The following is a 20,954-nucleotide window of genomic DNA, read 5'->3' as shown; positions in this document are numbered from 1 at the left end:
ATCAAATCCCCTCAGTTGAAAACACTAAAATTATAGAAAAAATGTTTAAAAACTTCTTTCCTAAGAAAGTCTTCAGTCCTAAGAACACTAAACTGTAACTTTTAACTTTGTAACTTGTAGGCCCCAAATGCCAAAGTGTGTTGCAATTCTACTTTTGTTTTTTTTTTCTGAAATGCTACAGAGCTTAGCACCTAGGCCTACAATGGTTTGCTTGTTCAATATACATAATATTTGGAATAAGACACAAGAAAGAGTTTAGGAAAACAGAAACTCACCACGAGGTGTCAAAGACGGCTGTTTCTCCACCTCCACCTGCTGTCGGTTCCCTGCAGGGATGTTGTTGTAAATGCGCTTGTAGTGATTGTACACGGCAACGGCCAAGACCTTTTTTGCGTAAGACTGGCCAACAACATATTTGTCCAGATAGGCATAAATCTAAAATAAACAAAAAAAAGAAAGATTAAGTTGTCTGCAGATTTAAAACTGTAACTTCGTTACCAGCTCACAATTTCTTACCTTCTTGGGAGGAGGAGGTGGTTTCTGTGCAAACGCCAGTTTCACAGCCTCCGCAGCCGATTCTGGTTCTTTGTTTAGCCCTTTTTTAGAATCCGTTTCAGACAGGACCACAAAAAAGTGATGACATTTCTCACATTTGACAAACCGTGTTGATGCTATAAAGGAACCCAGGAAAAAAACTAATTTAGAAACAAGTTTTTCAAACATGTCAACAAGAAAATAAAATAAACAGCAAGAAAATTGAAGAAGAATGTTGTTTTGCTCAAAGCATGAAGCAAATTTAACAAAACTTGTCATAATTTAAAGGAATAGAAATACGTTCACATCAATAATGGAATGAAATTAGCTCAATACTGTTTGGAGAAGCTTTAATATGAAATAACACTAAAAGTGAACAATAACCTGTTTCTGATTCTAGTATGATTTATGTTGTGGAATATTTGCTCTCAAAACACTGAAATAATTTGATCTTTTCTAACAAACTCCATGGTTCATGTTTTGTTGCAGTGATAACAGCAGTGATCAAAATGTTTAAAACTACAATAAAATTAAGCTGGTTTATATGAAAAAGCCTATTCTGATGATGAAAATCCAAAGTAAAGAGAAGATGGAGCTAAGCTACTCTACAATGAAGAAGAAAAATAAAAACTAAAATAAAAACAAAAACAAAACTGTCATCTTATCACAGGAAACATTCCTGAATGCAGCAAATATCAGCTGACACGTTGGTGAAGTTGAAAAATAAACAGAAAATTGTCACATGACAACAATGAAAGCCACATTTCTCTGGGTTGTTTGTGGTGTGTGGGTTTAAGTGTGTGTGTTTGAAATACAGTTTATCCAGTGCATAACAAAAACACATTTAAATTCAGAGTCGCAGATTAAAATTATATTCTGGCAAACTGATGTAGAACTGTGCAGCTGTACTTTTACAAGAGGTGAAGGTCAAACAAACAGTTTAGCTTTGTCAACATAAATAAATGACACCTCCAACTTCTATTAGCAATGGTAATTCTTAAAAACCTTTGGGTGTTTCTAAAAGTTATATTACAATCAAAATGCATGTCTTTATTTAGTCATTTTACAAAAACAGACAATTATTGGCTAAAAACAGACAATGTTGAACACTTTAAAAGACTACAATGTAAAAAACAAACATTTAAAAGTTGTGGTCCTGTTGTCTGAAAATAATCCTCCACTGTCCGCACTTATCTTTATGAAAGGTTGTAAATGTTTGTTAAAATCCAATAAATGTACTTACAAACAAAGGTCTCTACATGTGTGCAGGGGTCCCCACATTTAGGGCAGCGTAGCTGATTTCCACCTTTGTCTGATCCTCCAGAACCAGACTGTCTCTTTCCCTCACTGGCACTTTTCTGTAAAAAACCAAAAACAGTGTTAAGAGAATTTTTATTGACACGATCAACAAGTAGAAAAACTGATGAAAATGAATTTTATCCTTCAAGAGTTTACCTTTCCGCCATCATTCCCACTGTCTTTTGTTGTCCCATCTTTAGATGCATAACAGACAGCGGTGTCTGAAAACGACCTGACACACACCCGAGGATGGAAACGTGTTTCCCGAGCGACTGGACGACTCAGTGAAAACAACTGGATTCGGTTGCACGACAATCCTGCAAGACCAGGAGCATCCAATTTAATTTCTTGTGGGTACAATTGTGACAGGATGTGCTAAATCTCACACCAAACACTGAAAACTTATGCATTATTTTAGTCTGAAAGTTATTAACTGAGAAATAATTAGTAAATAATATACAGTATATATTTTTATTATATGAGCATAACTAAATTTAGCATCTTAATTTATTCTACAAACAACAAAAAAATCTATAAACTCGCACAATCCAACACTACAGAAAGATGTGTGATGCAACAGGCTGGCCTATCTATAGCTACTCAACTCTTAAAGTGGCTTTTCCACCTGCTGTTGACATGAACTACATAACTGCAATAACAAACAGCAATGAGGGTTAGTGAGAGCAAATGTCATGCAGTTTCAGCTGGGAGACTTTTCTTACCTCTGTGGGCAGTGCTAAGGAACAATCTTGCAGCTGAGGTGCACGTACAGGACATCTCTCCTTTTGTCTGAAAATCCTGAAAAAGAAACAAAAACTAAGCACAGGGCAAAAAGGGCAACAAGCAAAAAACATTACAGTAACAAGCAGGAGAGACTGGAGTAAAGTCAGATTCTGTGACCTAAATTAGTATTTCTCAGAGGTCTGTAAAGTATTTGGAAAAAAAAAACTAAGTATAAGTAAAATTACATGAACAGAAAAGTACTTTGGTAAAAACAAATTTCACTGATGAGAGAACTCTCAAGTAAAAGTCATAAAACTGTTCATAAAAACTGGGAAAAAGTAAAAGTACTTTTATACACTCTCTTAGAAATAACTGTTGAATTTACTGAACCAAACTGGTTCCACTCAGCCAGGTTGAGTTAATTGAGCAATATATGTCAATTCTTTGCTCAGTTTACTTGACTAGGCTTAGTGGAACCAGTTGACATGACTTTGCTGAGTAAATTAAACACTTCATTTTTTAAAAGTGCAGAAATATCTTTTCATGATGAGTTCGAACATTTTAATATTGTAACAAATAACTAGGTGTTAAATTTTAAAGTAAAGAAGTAAATTTTTAGCTTTAAAATGTAACGAAATAAAAGTAAACGTAGCTATTTAAAAAAATAATTGGTAAAATTACAAATCCCCAATAAAACTACTTAAGTACTGTAACAAAGTAAATCTAATTAGTCACTATAAACCTGTGGTATTTCTAAACCAGAGGCGATTGGTCTAAGACAACAAGTGAAGCTCAGATTCCTCTACAATGTAAAAAAATAAGTGCTCAAATAAACACTGTTGTGTGTTCATGTCATTGACTAAATATGCACTACAATGCGCTCAACTTTTGTTCAGAATCAGCTTCTTATCACTGGTAACGACGCGGCTTTTCTCTCCCTCTTTCCCTCAGCTTCACAGAGCTTTAAACAGTCGGACGCTGAGCGTCCACAGACTTCAATAGGCAAAAAAATGCAGCGAAACGAGACGAGCCATTGGATAAATGCTGGGCTTTGTCCCGCCCCCGGACGCTCAGCGTCTCTGGGGGTCTATGGAGCAGTGGGTGGGCTCGGACACCCAGATTCTGCATGATGATTGGATGATCTGTCTGAGCCTGAATCCCTTTTTGATTGACAGCGAAATGAGCCAATCAGAGATATTTAGGTGTAAACATTCAGTGGGAGCAGTTTTTAGTTTCGTTTCTGTTCTGAGCTGAACCGGATATTTTCCTAATCCTCTTAGCGGTCTTTTCTTTGTTAAAAACGACTAGCAACAAATCACGTTTTTATATCTGGTGGGTTTTTATTGTGTCTGCTTGTGTTTGGAGACAGACTTCTATCACTCTTTCTGACGTCTATCACAGTTTTTTGTCTAGCGGGGGCTGCTGAGCCCCTCTGCCATCACAAAGCACTCAAAGGTGGACACACTTCACACTGGCCTCGCACCAGTCCCAGCTAGCGAGTTAGCTAGGTAGCAAGCTGCACATAATGGCAGAGAGTTTGAATGTTGTGGACCGGATTTTGGCGAAGCCATTTGATACAGTCTTGTTTACAAAGAAAAACTTAGAGTTAAACAGCAGAGCTGATCAACTCCTCAGATTAATTTGGTGCAAAAGGTGGGGAAAGGTAAGATAAAAAAAACATTTTTATTAATCCCACAGTGGGGAAATAACAGGTCTTTTCAGCTGTCCTGGTATAACAGAGCTGGCTGCTGTAAAAGACTACAGAATAATCTGGAAAATGATTATAAAAGCATTGGATCAATTAATTCCTTTAAAAAATCATCAAAGCAAAATTGTCAAAGAAATATGAAATTGTTTAATTTGTATTTGTGAGTCACTGTTTGAGGAGCTGAATTTTTTGTTTTATTATTTGGTTTATTGTTTGAAATTAATATTTTTGTACATAGGAGCAGATATAAGATATTTTTCTTCTGCTGCCTTTTATTTTATCTGTTTTTGTTTTGTTGTATGTAATGTTTTGTTTTTTTAATTCAATGAATAAATACTATAAACTAAAAAAGGAACAGAGGGTAGAATTTATAACCCACACATTTTATTATGTAGGCCGAAACTGAGCTTCCTCTCCTTGAAAGACCAGTGTCCACCACTGCTGTAAACCAGTGCAAAATATTTAAATTGATTTTCACCCAAGAGGTTACCCTTTAATATAGAAATGAGTAAGTATTGAAAATATATCATTCTAACATAAAAAACACTAAAATACATAAGTGTTGTGTGTGAACCCCACTAATGTTTCTAATACTAGCTTCCAATATTGATTTTTTTGTAAATAATGGGCAACAAATCTTGCAAATTTAAGATCAACCGTCAATTCTACAGCAGGAGTGTGTTTGAAAACAGATATACAGATACATAAAAATGCTGACAACCCATGGGGCAAAATATGACGTACCTAACGTCACTTTACAGCTTTAATAAAACAGGTGATAAAACAGTCGAAAGGTGCAGTCAGTGCTGCTCATGTAAGGAAATACAGTTCTTTAATCAAAAGTAATGAATATACTTATTTATCACAACTCCTGCTCACGCTATTAGCAAATAAACAAACTAAGCTAATGTTGCTATTGACGGGTCACGGCTAGCTAACTGAAGGCCCATCGGGCAAGGAAAATGACAAACATCTCTCACTGAAGCTAATGCTAAACAACAGGCGAAGCATAAGGACGTCACACTTCTAACTAGCACAGCTTAACTCTAAAAGGTAATAAAAATTAAAGGGTTACGTTTAATTAGTTTGATATTTGTACTTACGTGCAAGATGAAAACGTATTGGTAGCACCCTCCTTAAAACTTGCTAAGTCACTAAGGCCGTCGCTCTAATATTGTTCTTGTTTGACAGGTCAGTGACTAATACTAGTACCATATGACTTGAATCTGGAAGAGTTTGTTCCTTTTGGTCGTTATTTCGCATGTGGGACACGACCTAAAGTGATGTAACGTTGCTGGTACAAACGAGGTTACATCAAGCTAACTTACTAGCCTTCCCTGAAGGAACTGTCGCTACGCTGACGATGTTGAACCATGTTAACGGCAACAGCAACATGGCGGCTCCGTTAATTTGCATGGAGTCCTCGCGCATCCACATACTTGGAGATCTACAAAAGCAAATGACGACTTCTGAGGCGTTCAGGAGCATCGCGTAATAGAAGCAACTACATGTATTGTTCAATGATCACTGTAAAAGGGCTTTTGTAGGGTGTTAAATAGACTATTTACATTACTAATAGTTTTTACTCAAATAAATAATTAAATAAATAAATACTTACGCCTCTAACACTTTTTAAAGATTTTTTGAAGATCTTTCCTGCCCACAGCCATCAGCATCTACAATAAGTTTTTAGTTGAATGAGTTACAACAACACCTAATTTCCCTCTGGGATCAATAAAGTATTTTTGAATTGTATTGAATTTAAATTAGAACCAGCAACATACAAATTAAATCTTATGAAATTTACTCACACATATCAATTAATAGCCTACTGATAGCTAGATCATTTTCTGTGATTTTTTAAAAGTCTCTTTAGAATGACTAATATTTAACAAATATTTTAATTATTACTCAATGGGAATGTCCGAGTTGATTCTAACCATGAATGCAGTGTGTGGTTGTGTTGATGGTCACTTCTGTCTTTACTTTGATTTTAAATCAGATAATGTCCAAAGAACAGATTGGATCATTTATCTTTATGTGTATTAAATTTAACTGACACATCAAAATTACTAACTTGGTAGTTGTGAGGAACTCTGTGTGTGAACTGGGAACTGACTTTAAACTGGATGGTAACTTATGTCTAAGCTTTTTTATTATTATTTTATACATAGATTAAAATAGTTTAAATATAAAGTTAAAACAACTGATTTAATGTATTTTAAATGGTACATTTAGTTATAGTTCAATTAATTTACAGTCATGTTAATCTATTTGTTTAAAAATGACTGGAAAATGACTTTTTCCATATAAGAGAAGAAATAAAAGGTATATTTTTAACAACTGTTAAAATACATTTTATCCTTTCGCACTTTTTTAGTTTAAATAGCTAAAGTAATAGGTTGATGTAATTTTTAAAAAGAAAACATTTTTTCTGCTTTTGTTTTACTAACTCTCAACTTTATACCAGAAAAACTTGTTGATCATAAAAGTATAAAACCAGAAGAGTGACGGTGTTCTACAGACAACCCTTGTCCCATACTGATTTGCTTAAATGAGCTTTTGTTGTTGTTGTTGTTGTTGTGTAGTGATAACATGACATCAGTGTGACCCAGAACAAATCTTACTAATTCTTCTGTTGCTGTAAAAAGGACAACCAAAGGATGGTTTGAATTATACATGTTTTTCACATACCAGCCACAATGAAATTACTTTGGTAAGTGTAAAATCTCTTCAGTACTTTTAGCAACACCACCTCCCTTTATACTGATGACGTCATCCAGTTTAAATCAAGTTAGAGCCACAGGATGAGCTGTTACCTCTTTATGTTTAGATGATTAGGTTCTCCCTGGGAGCGACAAGGATGGATAGGGATGAGATCATCAGAGGTGCAGCACAGGTTGAACGACTGGGAGATAGAGAGACCAGACTGAGACGGTTTGGACATGTCCAGAGGAGGGACAGTGGGTTAATTGACAGGATGATGTTAGAGATGCAGCTGTTAGGACGAAGACAAAAAGGAGACACATGGATGCACTTAGAGAGGACAGAGATGAAGGAGGATGACGGTGGCTTTTAATGAGGGAACCAAAATAAGATAATTACTAAAAGAAACAACTGGCACATTTAAACTGGAAGCGTTTATTTATTTTTATATGTATGCAGCTTCCTTCTCCTGTTTCACCTGGAAAAACTAAAACTTTTTAATTCCTTACTATTATATATTTTAATTAAAAGCATTTTGTAAACTTGTTTAAAATATTTTTTTAATTCTTTAATTCATTACGCATTTGATTACATTTGATGTCAGAAGTGCAAATACTTAAGGAGACACACAACAGTTATTCATCTTTACTAACCTTTTTATTTACAATATTTGTACAGTTTAAAAAGCAGATTTTTACTTTTTTGAACCTGAATGTACCCATATAGCAGACAGACATGGGCCAGATCTGGTCAGGCTGGCATTATAAGTGGTTTGTCAACAGGATGTGGGCCAGGTCTGGCAATGGTGGCACTGTTTTTAAGATGGCATGCCATTACTGGCCCAGTTGTTTAGTTTATGAGGTGCTGACCCATGCATGGACCACCTCTGGCAAACTACATCTGGGCCACCAAACTATTCTTTATGCGTAGCCTGTGGGCCAAATGTTGGTGCCTTGTGTGGGCCAGAACTGGACCAGCTTTTGCTACATGGGAAGTGAAATTTGTTTGAGACACATTTATCTGTCAGTAATGGATCAAACTGATCAATTTGTTTAAGGCAGTAGATATTGCAACAAAACGAACAAAAAACAGCAGATTTAAGTCTAAAAACATAAAAAACTGATGACGTGTACAATGGTTTAATATTTATAAAGTTGAACTTTCTTTTCTAGATGTGTTTGAATTTAACTCTGCAGGTGCTCACGCTTCTGTCGTTCCACATGTACAAAAGATTTCTTTGGTGATAGTAGGACAGCATAGCCATGGTGCCATTAGCTTGTCTTAAATTCAAGCTTGCATCCACAAGTTCGTGCGTCTTTAAGTCGAAGGCGTACGTCACTCTCTTGTCCGTACGATCTGTAACGTACAGCACGCCGCACACGATGAAAGCATTCCCTGCTTTAGCTGTGGGGAAGGCCGTGTCAACGATGGACTCCACAGAGAAGTCGTCCGGGTCAAGCTTTGCCACCATGGTGTTGTCATTCACGTCCGAGGCAAAGATCACCCACAGGCCGTTTTCATCCACAGCGAACTTGAAATACGTCTTTGAGTTCTCGAAGGGATAAGTCAGGTTGCGATATCGGCTGTAAGGCATGGTCAGCGTGGTTGTTCTCCTCGACTTTAAGACAAACCTGGAGAATAGCAAATATTGATAAAGGAGCTGAGACAGCACTTGTTATCATATCAACATGTTTAACAAAATAACACTCACTTTACAAGCTGGTTTGTTCCTCCATTATGAAAGTAAAACGATCCTTTATAAATAACATGACCACAGCCATGATAGAACTTCATGAGATCTATAACTTTGTAGTGTCCATTCGGAAATTCGGAGATGTTCTCAAACTCGTGCAAATGTCGACCTGGTGGAGAAATGTTTTTACTCAGTTCTTACTTTACTTAATCAGGTAAAAACTCAGTTTATAAAATCACAACTGCCGCATGAATCACCTGAAAAGTGTTCGGCCAACCAGACTCGACCGTCTTCCAGCCGCGACGCATCCGACATCCAGGCTCCGTACGTGTTTTCCACTTTGGTGGAACTTTCCGAACATTTAAAGGCTTTAATGTTGCATTCTAGATGTAGGAACACAATTTTAAGAATCATTAAAAAAACTGTATCAATTAGACAGTACAACATTGAATTAAGCTTTAAAGAGTTTAGATTATTTGAAGTGAACATATCATGCTTTTAAATACTCCTTTTTCACATCATTCAACAGGGGGTCTATATAAAGTGGAACTGCAATGCTTTTGTCTGAATCCCTCCCTATTGTAACCCCACAAGTCCCTCTTTCTCATTTTGAGAAAACTCGTTTTGAGGCTGTCTCTTTAAATCTAAACAAGAAGCTTCATGTCCTGCCCACCTTCATCTTCCAGAGTGACACATTCCAGTTTGGTAGAGGGGTTCACGACTATATAGCGTCGCAGAAACTTGTACAAAATAATTAAGATGTCAACAACAGTAGACTTGTTCATCCAGCCTTATGTTGGAGCCAGAGTCGGACCCAGCACCAGGGGAGAATGAAGACCACCAAATTTTAGCTGGTAAGTCCAGACCTTATTTGGCAGTTCAGTCACAAATAATTTGCCAAAATAGTTCAGAAAACATCATAGAAAATATAGAAAACTATCTACACAGCATATGGTGAGTCTAAATTCAAAATTTCTGCACTCCTAGAGGCTCCCAATTAAAAAAGTGGATTTTGCATGACATGTCCCCTTTAAAGCTTAATTTCACTAAATGTTTTCACCAGTTCTTGTCCGCTTTTCAGCTGTGGTTACACGGATTGTATTGTAGGTCTGCGACTGATCTGAAGAGTCTGAAGAGCAAAAATAAAGAAAATAAAAAAATGGTTATTTTGTTTGGACATAATATGAGATAATATATTCCACTGGTAATTTATTAAACTTTACTCTGTCATTATATTAAATAAGCATGATAAGATTGAGCCAAAGACTTAATAAGAAGAAAGATAAAGCATCAGCCCTGTCACTGTAACATTTTGGACAACTTGTGCCAACTTATGAAAGATTTAGAGACACCTACATTAAAGATGAAATTTTTACAAATCAACTGAAAGCCTCTTTGAAGCATGTACTGTAATGCTAACAAACTGATCAAATGATAAATATACATTTTATTAGTAATTTAGTTGAAATAAGTTTCATAAGTTGGAATAAGTTGTCTAAAACGTTAAACATTAAACACAAAAAAGTGAACTTAAGCTGCTTTCTCACCACTTTTCATTTGTTTGTTAGAATCGCTCCCACTGGTGTTTGAAGTTTTCTTCCTTTGACCCACTTCAGATGCAGAGACTGTAATATGAAAACAAAAGCATGAAAAAGACATGATCAGTTTTCTCTAGGTATCATTAGGGGTGTACCAGTTGTCATTCTCATAAAAATTCTTAAAGGAACACGTTTCAATAAACAATAATAAAAAATGTAATATAAGGCTGGAATGACAGTAAAGTATCAAATCTTGACTCAAAATGAATTTTGACTGACAGCTACACTGATTTACCAGGTTGTTTTTTTCTGTTTTGATGCTTCTTGGAGTCATTCATGTGAAAAGTATCTTTGTTGTTTCCATCTGGTAGAGGTGACTCTATAAAAAATTAAAAATAACATTAAAATAAACAAGTTGGTACAGAAAATAAGATGAAAACAACACGAGTTTGCAGCTATGATGTTACCATTCTTTAAAGATGATTTATTCACAGTTCTGTTGCTACTGAGGGCACTGCTGGAGAGGTCTGCTTCATGTTGGCCTGTAGAGAGAAACAGCACATTAAAACAAGCAAACAAAGGAGGTTTTAAAGGGATAGTCTGGTCATTTTTGAAGCAATACTTCGTCACATTGATTGTTACTACATCAGCTGTAAATGAGATAAGTTAGAAAATACCTGGTAAATATTTTACTGGTTCCTCTGTAACATCTTCAGGATCCAAACTATTCAAGATGCCAAGGCTGACATTTTCAGGAAGATACTCTGTCTCAAAAAGATTTTCAGTTTAACATCCTTTTTATCAAGTCAAAGTTTGGTATTTTTACCTGGTTTTGATGCTTTACCAAGTTCCATTTCTGCATAAAGTTGATTGTTGGAGTCAGAAACATTAAAAACATCTGTAGTCCCTTTAGCTGACTGTAGAGGTGGTGGCTCTTTAAAAAATAAATAAATACATATATATATAAAGGCCTATATAAAATACAAGACTCAACAAGAAAGACAAACATATCAGTGCATCTAAAGAAAAAAATCTGATCAATTACCTGTTTCTCACTGCTTTAACTTAAAGCCAAAACTCAAATTGTATGCATTTTTTGGGAAGGGAATTTTATTTTTTATTCATAGCCATTTAGTGTATAATTTTAATTAAAAAATGGCATCAAAATCCCAAACAAGAACTAAAAATGTTTCAAATATTAAATACAGAACAGAACTAACCACTTGTGCTTGATTGAATAATATCTCTGCTGTCGTTGAAAGCATCACTGTTCTGGAGGCTGTTCAGCAGAACTGTTAAATGATGACAAGTGAGATATTTTTAACATTATGCTATTTAACAGTTATATATGAAGGAGGATTAGGGCCACTGAGAAAAAAAATTAAAGAGTTTAATCTCAAAATTCTAAGAAAAATCGTCAGAATTCTGACCTTGAAGTCAGAATTATTGTTTTTTTTTTCAATGGCTCTAATCCTCTTGTAGTTTGGACTATCCTTTCAACCTTACAAATATTTATTCTACACACAGATAGAAAAATAATATTAAAAAAGAAATTTTAAAATAAAAAAATACAAAGTTCAGAAGAAGAGAAGTGATCTGACCTGATAAATTTTCGAGTCCCTCTGAAACATTTTCTGCATTTAAGTTCTTCAGGATGCCATAAATGACATCTTCATTGAAAATTTCTTGTCCTGAAAAAAAAAAAAAATTAGTTAAACACATTTTTGCTGAAGCCAAGGCTTGATTTTCTGTTACACTTTTAATGGTTAACCAGGTTAACCTTTGTAAATGATGTATGAAGTAAAAAAATTAACATTATTTACAGTTTGCCTTCCTGTTACTACGTAAACTATAAACTCAAGTGCAGCTTTTTTATTTAAATAAAAACAGATAACACACCACAGCTGTTTAATTACAAGTTTCACAGTGAAATGCTTAACCTAAATAAAAAATGATATTTTTACCATTTTGCAGGCTTGAGTTTATGAAGTCTCTGATGTTCCTGAAGGCATCACTGTTTTGGATAAGATCCAAGAGAACTACAGAAGAAAAGGACTTGTTAGACATTAAGTTTAAACATATGATGCAAACATGAATAAGAAAAAATTTAAAGTTTAAAAGGTAAAGAGGATGTAACCTGGTAAAAACTTTACGAGTTCCTTTGTCACATTTTCTGTGTTTAAGTCATTCAAACTGCCTTGAATGAGATCCTCATAAAAATCCTCTGATCCTAAAATAAATGAAACAAACAAATTTAATACAAGTTTGATGAATTATACGCTTGTTTTTTTCTCCAGTTTTGATGTTTGACTGAGTTTTCGATGATTAATAAAGTCAGAAACATTCAAAGCATTTCTGATCGTCTCACACACACACACTGTAAAGTATATGCTATTTTTTTCATTTCTTTTGTGAAACTATTAATAGATCAGTTTATCTTCCTGTTATTACAGTTAACGATACAACTCAAATTTAGCTTTGTTTAAATAAAATTAAATAAAAAATACTACACTTTATATCTTTTTAATGGATTTTAAAACTAAATTCTTAAAGAGGCATTTTTGTTGCTTTCAGATCGAAGTCCTTTTTTCTAAAAGGCTTTCTACATGATGATTATAAATAAATAAATAAATAAATAAATAAATAAATAAATAGTAAAACCATATTTTTACCACTTTGCAGGTTTGATTTTATAATTTCTCGGATGTCCCTGAAGGAATCCAGATTCTGGAGGAAATCTAGGAGAACTGCAGAACAAAAAAAGATATGTTAAACATTAAGCATAAAAATACAAATACTAATAAGTAAAATAGGAGTGCTGACCTGGTAATAATGTCTTCAGAGCCTCTGTAACATTTTCTGTGTTTAAGCCTTTCAAGACATCATAATCAACATTTTCATACCAATCTTCTGGTCCTATAAGAAATGAATAAATAAACAAAATTACTTAAATTATACAGTATTTGTAAAGTGAACTCTTGATTTTTCTACATAGTTTTGATGGTTTACCCGGTTCTGGTTTTGAATTTAGACTATGGAGAAAATCATAAACATTAAAAGTATTGTTGATCTCATGTGAGGGTGGAGTTGGTGGCTCTGGGGAAAAAAAGCAGAAAGAGAGCAAAGCTTTGACTCGGAGCTGAAAACATTTTAATTATACAGTTAGGTTTATTTTCCTACTACTGCAGTGAACCTCAAAACTTAAATCTTGCTTTTTAAATTCATAAATATATATTAAAAAAGGACAATAAACAACATACTGTACATAATTTTTAATAACAAGATTTCTAAAGAGTCATTTCAGCTTTTTTGCTTTTAAACCTGCATAGACCCTTTCCAATCCAAATCACTAATAAGGACTTTGCAAACTAACAATGCAGTATTTTACAGACAGAATTCCAAACTATGAAGAGAAATCTTGTTTGCTGTATCAAATATGTGACATTTTTACCTTTATTTAGGCTTGATTCAATATCATCTCTGCTGTCATTGAAGACATCACTGTTCTGGTGTTGATCCAGTAGAACTACAGAATAAAACCACATGTTAGACATTAGGCTTAAGCCCATTTAATCTAAATGCACAAGAAAAAATAAAGAAAATTCTTGGTTTAAAGCTAGAAGCAGAGGAGATCTAACCTGATAACGTATTTATCAGCCCCTCTGTCTCGTTTCCAGTGTTGGATACTGGGTGTAGAAAAACATAAATGTTACATATTCTGCTTTTCTTTACATATAAAAGTGAGGTCGTCTCAACAGAGTCAGGGATTTACCAGAGACAGTTTCTGAGTCCAGATGTTCCTCTGAGTTGGTATCATTCAGGTGATCGCTGGTGTTTTCAGCTGAATGAGGCGTTTGTGATTCTGCAAATATAAAAGTAAAAACATAAACACATGAACAACTGAAAAGGTTGGTTAATGAATGAAACAACGGCTGCGTACCGGGTTTAAAGAGCCGAAGCGTCTCCCAGTCAGTGACGTTTAACAGAGCCCCGCCTCCATGGTCTGGGTTTGGTGTTGGTCCAGCTATGAGGAGGATTTGAACAATTTTAGCTTGAAATTAAGATCCAATCTGTAAGTAAATGAATCAAAAAATAAACGTAACTCTGTTCTAAATGAGTCCCATAACTAACCTGTTAATAAATCCTTATTTTCCATTGTTACTGAGCTGGTTTCAGTCCAGGCATAATCTGGAAGGGGTGATACCAATTCTGTAAAAAACACAACACTGGTCAAGATGAGATTTGTTTTGAGGGAGAGAAAATGTTTTTGAAATACCAGATTTGAGGAATACCCAGAAAACCCAGAAATTGTGTGGAATACAAAACGTTTACCTTCTGTCGTGGTGCTTTCAGTGACATTTCTGCTGACATTAAAGGCATCACTGTCGCTACTTGAGCTTACTGCAGGTATTTCTGTAAGGTGAAACAAAAATAATACAGTATTTTTTGAAAGTGCTTAAGAAAAATCTGTATTTTACAGAGTGTACTTGGAAATATCCTTTGTCCGTGTTGTAAGCTGAATTTCTTAAAAAATGAGTGAGGCTCCAACTCTCAGTTTGGTGTGCGGTTGTATCGAGGCGTAAAAAATGTTACTGTTAAAAATGAGGTTGCCACATCAAAATCCAAGATGGCAACCACTGAATATATACATACGTGTGGAAAACAACCACCCTGATCATTTGAGTAAACTATTCTTTCTAGTTTTTATATTGCTTGAAAGTATAGTTTCCTCTAATGGTAGTGGGGGTCAGTGGGCCCACACACTGGTGCAGCCACAGCACCTGGTGTTGGATAATATTGTTCCCTCCACTCGCCTGGATCTGTACTTGTACTTGGACAAAAAAATAAAAAAATAAAAAACTACCTCCATTCTAAAACACAGTTTAACTCGACCCCACTTGAATATCTTGTACCAAAAACATTAAGCTCTACTTTCATTTTCTGTTCAGTTTCAGTCCAGAAAAAAACTCATCTAAAAAACTACAAACATTCCCAATTCAAATCCTTCAGCAACAGGGGACATCGGGATACCTTTTTTCTTTTCTTTTTCTACATTTTTATTACTGGTTTTATCATCAAATTAAATTCTATAGAACATTTTCCAAACAGTGATTTGAATTCTGAATAAAGCCTAATATCTTTGCATTTAAGTAGACTTTTTGCATATAGATAATAAAAAATCCTCCTCTGCAGCAGGGCTCCTACCATTTGAAACGTTGGTGCAATTAACACGTCTTCTGATGGTTGTGTGGCTCACATCAGTGGCACAACAGGCAGGACCAGGAAAACCTTCACACATACAGACAATCAAAAATAATTTACAGTGTAATAGCAAAGGCTTGGCATCTTATGTTCACAAGAAATAAAGTCTTCCAAAACTGTTCCATTAAGACGTAACAGCAAATAATACACAAATCTGAACATTCTCTTTAGATTTAAATTTTAAACTTTGAGCAGGCTTGATTTGGTTTTGTACACTGAGTGGTTACTTTCTGAGAGTCTTATTAAAATTGACCCACTGATTCATGAGATTTTCTTTTAATTTTGCAGCAAACACACACACACACGGGCCAAAATATCACTGTCTTTGGAGGCAGGTGATGACATCATCACTTGACTTTCATGAGCACAAACTAATCTAGGATGGACTGAGGCAGAATGCAAAAATGCCTTTCAATATGGTCAAAATACGACATTTATTTTCAGTTTAACAAACATTGTGTCCTTCAGGCTAACGAGGAAGACACACTGATGTTTATAAGAATATGAAGCTACATTATTGTGCATTTAAGCAAACAGAAAGTCAGGGATGCATACTGATTAAAGCAACATTAATGCTGAGTCATGAATAGATCTTAGATGATGTAATCGTCAGCCAAATTCTGTCTTTTTCAGGGAAGCTATTGCTTATTTTAGCAAAACAATGCTAAATTGCATTGTATGCTTAAAGAGTCTATTATCACAAACCGAAAACATTAACAACAGAAGATGTTTTGCATGGTTCAGACATCAAATTAAAGGTCTAACCTTCCTTAAAGGAATACCTGCAGCCTTTCATGCCCGAGTTGTGAAACATCTAGCTGTTTTGGTTAAACCTTGAAAGTAAAATTATGCTCAGTCCTATGTAATGTTGCAATGTCTTGTGTACTTTTGCATGATGTTAACTCTTGGAGTATGTGTGGTGAATGACCCTATATACTGATACACTGAATTTTGGCTCAATATTTGCAAAATGTTCTGTATTATGGTATTTTTATGTTTGCTAGGGTGTGGCAGCCATCTTTAATTGGGTTAAAATCAAAAGTTATTCAGTCATAGATGTGTGCCACATAAATACTTTTAAAATGTGTTTAGTGGTTCATGAGGTATTTTCAGACAAATGAACACACACAAATAAAAAGGATTACAGCTCTGTCTTTTGGAGGGTTGGGGATAATTTCATTTTCAAAACTCCTGAAGCTGTTTAAACACATCTGTTTCATCTTTGTTTAAACATGCTGCTAAGTAGAGATTTCTGTTTTAACATGTAATAGGACTTTGTTCATGCTTTAAAATTAAAATACAGTAAAAATCATTTATAGGTAATTGACTTCTGTTCTGTTTTGTTGACATTTTACAAACAATATCAACTTTTTTATTTTAATTACTAACTGACTGTAAAGAGTTTCAGTTTGAGTCAGCAAACTGTAACTCTGAACAACAAAAAGCAGGATAAGCAGGCTTTTTAATCCGTCCAAACTTGACTGAGCATGAAAAACAAAAAACCTTCTTTGTAAAACCCAGTATGAAGCGGAGACGTTAGTACGTGAGAAAAACTTTGGTCACACGCTGGTTTTCTGGTTGTGATGGTCTGAAAACACAATAATTCAGTCAGCCGGTTGCACCAAACATTGCACTAACACTGTAGTAAACAACAAAGTGGCAGCTGTGGACAGAGTGTCCTGCAGACAGCGAGTGGGACGATCATGTTATGCAATCACAGCAGAACAGTTACAGACTGTCTGAAACATGGGAACCACTTTGGGTTCTGGATTCATTTCTCTGGTCTGGGCTGCTGTTTTACAGAAGGCCGTTTCATGGACTATTAGGTTTGTGGAAACATTAAAAAGGTCTCTGACCTCGTTTTCCTCGTCTGCCACTGGGACCTGGTTCCCCTCGTGGTCCTGGTGGGCCCGGTTTGCCAGGCAAACCTGGCAAACACACATAAATAATTAGTTACACAGGAGTGATAGACTTAAATAAAGGCAAACAATAAACTGAACTTTTTTTGTTACCTGGAGGTCCGGGTGGACCTGAAAAAGTACAAATATTATATGATTTTTTAAAAGTGTAACGTGGAGAAATGTCAAATACAATTGCAGAAGAGCAGAAAATATTCACAACAGTTTATTGTACCTATTAAACAAATTCCTCGAGAGTTGTTACACAGATCCATAAAAGCTTTGACCTAAAAAAAAGAAATACAAAAATTAGTTTTATTTTCTGAACAAGTCAATAAAGCTTTAGAACTAAAACAGGTCAGTAACATGTTGATTAATTAATTTAATGTCAATTAACAAAGGTTTTTATTAATAATCTATATTTATATTTCTATATAAACAAATGATAATTAGATGGACTTCTTAGTGCCTGTATTTATAAAAAATGTATATCTTCTGGTCGAACAAACAAAACTTCTTAAAGTTTACTTTGGGGCATTTTATGACTTTGTTTTTTTACATTTAATAGCCTTAATGTGTTATAATTTGCAAGGAAACAACCACTGTTGCAGCTTGCTCTCTTTTTTCCCCCCCTAAGCACAACCTTTGAAGATTTGCCAGATTTTTTTCAGAATGTGAGTTTAGGGAGGAACAGTAGCTCCGCTGCTTCAAGTCTTTATCCAGAAAACACTCATAAAACCACAGCAACAAACTCCTGCATTCTTTCGTTAACATGCAGAGATGCCTCATCATAAAAGGGGGAAAAGGGAATGTTCCAGTCATAAACTGGTGATTCCTTTCCTTTTTCTAAACAGGGATGAGAAATGGGTTTTATTTTAGTTTTTGTGGAAGCATTTCACGATCAACACATGCAAACTGTTTTGTGTCTTACTGGAAACACAGAGTATGTCATGAGCATCAGATTGTCCCGGTCCTGGTGTTGGCTCAGATCCTCCTCCTGGTTGCGTCTGCTGCGGCGGAGCTTCCTCAGCTCTCCGGCCTCCAGGAGCTCCTCTGGCAGGAGCGCGGCTCGCAGCCTGCAGCTCTCTGACAGCTCCTGCATCTGGGACTCCATCCGGACCAGCTCCTCCGCCAGCCCTCGGTGCTGAACCAGCAGGAACACGACAGCTGCGCAGCTCAGGAGCGGTAGCAGCACACACGTACTGACCAGCAACACTTTCCACGCGGGGAAACGCTCACGCCTCTCTTTCATGTTTGTTCCCCTGGTCCTCGGCTGCAAAGTGAGCTCCGAAATTCACAAATCTGACGACCTGCCAAGACTGAGGACACATCAGAGGGGGAAACCACACTCAGACTTCTGCCAAGGAATAAACATGTCAAAATGTGCCTGAGCGCCTACAGGAGGAGACACATGAAGTGTTGCGCAACACGCATCTGGAAAACAGGATCTGTAGGCCTGCTAGTGGACATATTTCAAGAATGACATACCCTGCAGACAGTACTGCTTAAGACTTCACATCATTTACTACCCTGCCTTTCAATATTATCAGCAGCCCAGCCCCACAAGAAATTATATGGAAGTGGAATAAATAAGTCAGAAACAAGGACCACACTGTTTGAGTCTACAAAAAGGCTTTCAGAGACAGAACTGTGTGGGAGTCAGATTACCCCTTTTACAAAAGCTTTTCATTATTATTGTGCATTTTTCAGTGAAATGCAAAAGTATTCACCCTCCTTCGTAATCCTTACGTAACATTTAAATTGATCTTTGTAGATTAATTTAAAAGTAACATTTCTACAAAAAAAGTTTGACATTTTTTAATAATGACATTAAATGGGGAATAAACTTTGTCTGTGCATGCATATGTATTCACTCCTCTAATGACAATAACTTCCATAGTAGAGGCACAGTTTGTGTATTTATAGTATAGTACAGTATGTCTTCAGGTATGTCACCACAAACTTCTTACTAAACGCCAGAAATTTGATCTATTTTTCGTGACCAAACTTTTTCAGCTCCTTCAACTTGGTCGGAAGCCACTTGTTTTCATCAATCTTTACATCAAGCCAGAGATTCTTAGTCGGATTGAGGTCTGGGCTTCAACTGGTCCTCCCTAAACCAGTGGAGAGATATTTCAGATTTGTTCTTAAGTTGTGCGTACGAGTGATTGAGGAGAATTTGTGGCATTCACCAATTTTTTCGTATTCTAAGATTTTCTTCAGATACGAACAAAATTCACGAATGGTCCAGACCTGTCCTATATTTTACAAGCAGTCAGTCTGCTGTTATCCAGATGTGTTTTCTTCATTAATAACTTTATATTTCATTAGTTTGAAGATATTTCGAGTTGCAAATAAATCACACTCTAGAATTATGTTGACAAGAGGCTATTCTGTTTGAATTAGAATTATAATTTTAAATATAATAATGTAGACTAATGACATAAGATGGTTGAATTAAAATAAATTTGCTATTAATTTTGTTGTATAGCACTACAATATTAATATGAAGTTAAATGAAGTTTTGAGACATTTTAAAATGCTTTTTTTCAGAAACGCATCTGACACTTGCGCCGGGGGGTTGTGGTGCGCGACTGCCCCTCTGAATAAGTGAAACCTATGTAACATAGTTGTTTACATTGAAATTAAAAATATTTGACCTAAGAAAAACCAGAGCAGGACTACAGAGTGAGATAAATATGATTTAGATTTTTATTTCTGTGACAGCTAGGAGACACGACATTAACAGCAGTCGTCTTTAAAGCAGCTCCTTTAATTCCAGCTGACGCTGCTAAAAATTACATTTCTTTTTTCTGGATCTCCGGGAGCAGAACTTCAATCTCTGAACTCGTAAAGTTCTTCTGTTTTACTTTGCGATGTCATTTATGAATGACCTCTTCCTGGTATGTGGGGCAGGAAACGTATATCCTTATATGGTGTTTTTTGAGGAGGTAATTATGTAAATCGCCTCTACCCTTGCACGAGCACCTGGATACGAACAGGTGGAATTCATCATGTTTATGCAGCTCATTTACACACTTTTCCTGAAGATAGAAGAGTTTGTTGAATCTGATGTGACATGTCCGTATAAACATTGTCCTGCAAGAAGGTTAAATCTCTGTAAGGCTCCATGTTTCGCCTCAAAAATCTCTTTGTATTTTGCTCCATTCATCTTTTCTTTAACTCCGTTTCCTGGTTCATGCTGATGAAAAACATCTCAGCATGATGCTGCCACCTCCATGCTTCACTGTAGAGATGGTGGTCTCTACATGTGTTTAATTCAATCACAGCATCTTGTGTTTTAATTAATTAACTTTAAACAATCTGCCTCCTTTTTTCATTTACATCTTTTTCTTTTTTTGCCACTTCAGTAGAAAACAAAACTGAATGCTAGTTTCTTAATTTCTGCATCATCAGTGGCTTTTTTTAAATAATACTATAGTAAGAAAGTAAAAGAAAAAGTAGAAGAGAAATATAAGAACAGTAAAGAGAGAAATCGATAGAAATTATACAACATGTGAAATGAACACCAATAACACACAGGACACCACATCCGACATTTGACCATCACACATAATCAGGCACATACACAT

At 35.6% G+C, this 20,954-nt stretch overlaps 2 protein-coding genes across 3 annotated transcripts in view; both read right to left on the bottom strand.

Annotated features, from left to right (window-relative positions):
* The window catches only part of clpxb (caseinolytic mitochondrial matrix peptidase chaperone subunit Xb), a 13,239-nt gene extending 7,624 nt beyond the window's left edge, over positions 1 to 5,615 (bottom strand). For both annotated transcript variants that reach the window (XM_014013577.1, XM_014013578.1), the window contains exons 1-6: positions 5,368 to 5,615; positions 2,556 to 2,631; positions 1,990 to 2,150; positions 1,778 to 1,892; positions 517 to 671; positions 276 to 435 (exon numbers count right to left, since the gene is read on the bottom strand). In XM_014013577.1, the coding sequence (XP_013869031.1) occupies positions 276 to 435; positions 517 to 671; positions 1,778 to 1,892; positions 1,990 to 2,150; positions 2,556 to 2,610 (646 nt within the window). In that variant the 5' untranslated portion in view covers positions 2,611 to 2,631; positions 5,368 to 5,615. The remainder of the gene's footprint in view (positions 1 to 275; positions 436 to 516; positions 672 to 1,777; positions 1,893 to 1,989; positions 2,151 to 2,555; positions 2,632 to 5,367) is intronic.
* Positions 5,616 to 7,608: 1,993 nt separating this feature from the next.
* On the bottom strand, positions 7,609 to 19,018 carry LOC106521146 (uncharacterized). Its single transcript, XM_014013576.1, has 27 exons — positions 18,293 to 19,018; positions 17,597 to 17,648; positions 17,476 to 17,493; positions 17,320 to 17,391; positions 15,407 to 15,490; positions 14,534 to 14,614; positions 14,333 to 14,410; positions 14,142 to 14,225; positions 13,974 to 14,063; positions 13,840 to 13,887; positions 13,653 to 13,727; positions 13,211 to 13,297; positions 13,025 to 13,117; positions 12,874 to 12,948; positions 12,339 to 12,431; positions 12,166 to 12,240; positions 11,803 to 11,892; positions 11,422 to 11,493; positions 11,046 to 11,135; positions 10,879 to 10,965; positions 10,669 to 10,743; positions 10,497 to 10,580; positions 10,211 to 10,288; positions 9,724 to 9,792; positions 8,921 to 9,046; positions 8,682 to 8,832; positions 7,609 to 8,601 (listed from the first exon to the last, which is right to left on the bottom strand). Exons 1-27 carry the CDS (start codon positions 18,611 to 18,613, stop codon positions 8,139 to 8,141), a joined length of 2,811 nt encoding a protein of 936 aa, XP_013869030.1. The 5' UTR covers positions 18,614 to 19,018; the 3' UTR covers positions 7,609 to 8,138.
* Positions 19,019 to 20,954: the final 1,936 nt, after the last annotated feature.

The sequence above is a fragment of the Austrofundulus limnaeus genome, unplaced genomic scaffold (genome assembly GCF_001266775.1).
Source record: "Austrofundulus limnaeus strain Quisiro unplaced genomic scaffold, Austrofundulus_limnaeus-1.0 Scaffold104, whole genome shotgun sequence".
Classification (NCBI taxonomy): Eukaryota; Metazoa; Chordata; class Actinopteri; order Cyprinodontiformes; family Rivulidae; genus Austrofundulus; species Austrofundulus limnaeus.
The sequence above is the reverse complement of the archived record's forward strand: the minus strand, read 5'-3'. Positions and strand labels throughout refer to the sequence as shown.

What these genes read in the sequence shown, in the direction of transcription:
- LOC106521146 (XM_014013576.1), bottom strand. Translation starts at nt 18,613, where the DNA reads ATGAAAGAGAGGCGTGAGCGTTTCCCCGCGTGGAAAGTGTTGCTGGTC. An exon ending in AAACTCAAGCCTGCAAAATG is followed by an intron (nt 11,893 to 12,165) that starts GTAAAAATATCA and finishes TTTTTTTTTCAG; the next exon opens with GACAAGAAATTTTCAATGAA. An exon ending in GGGACTCGAAAATTTATCAG is followed by an intron (nt 11,494 to 11,802) that starts GTCAGATCACTT and finishes ATCATTTAACAG; the next exon opens with TTCTGCTGAACAGCCTCCAG.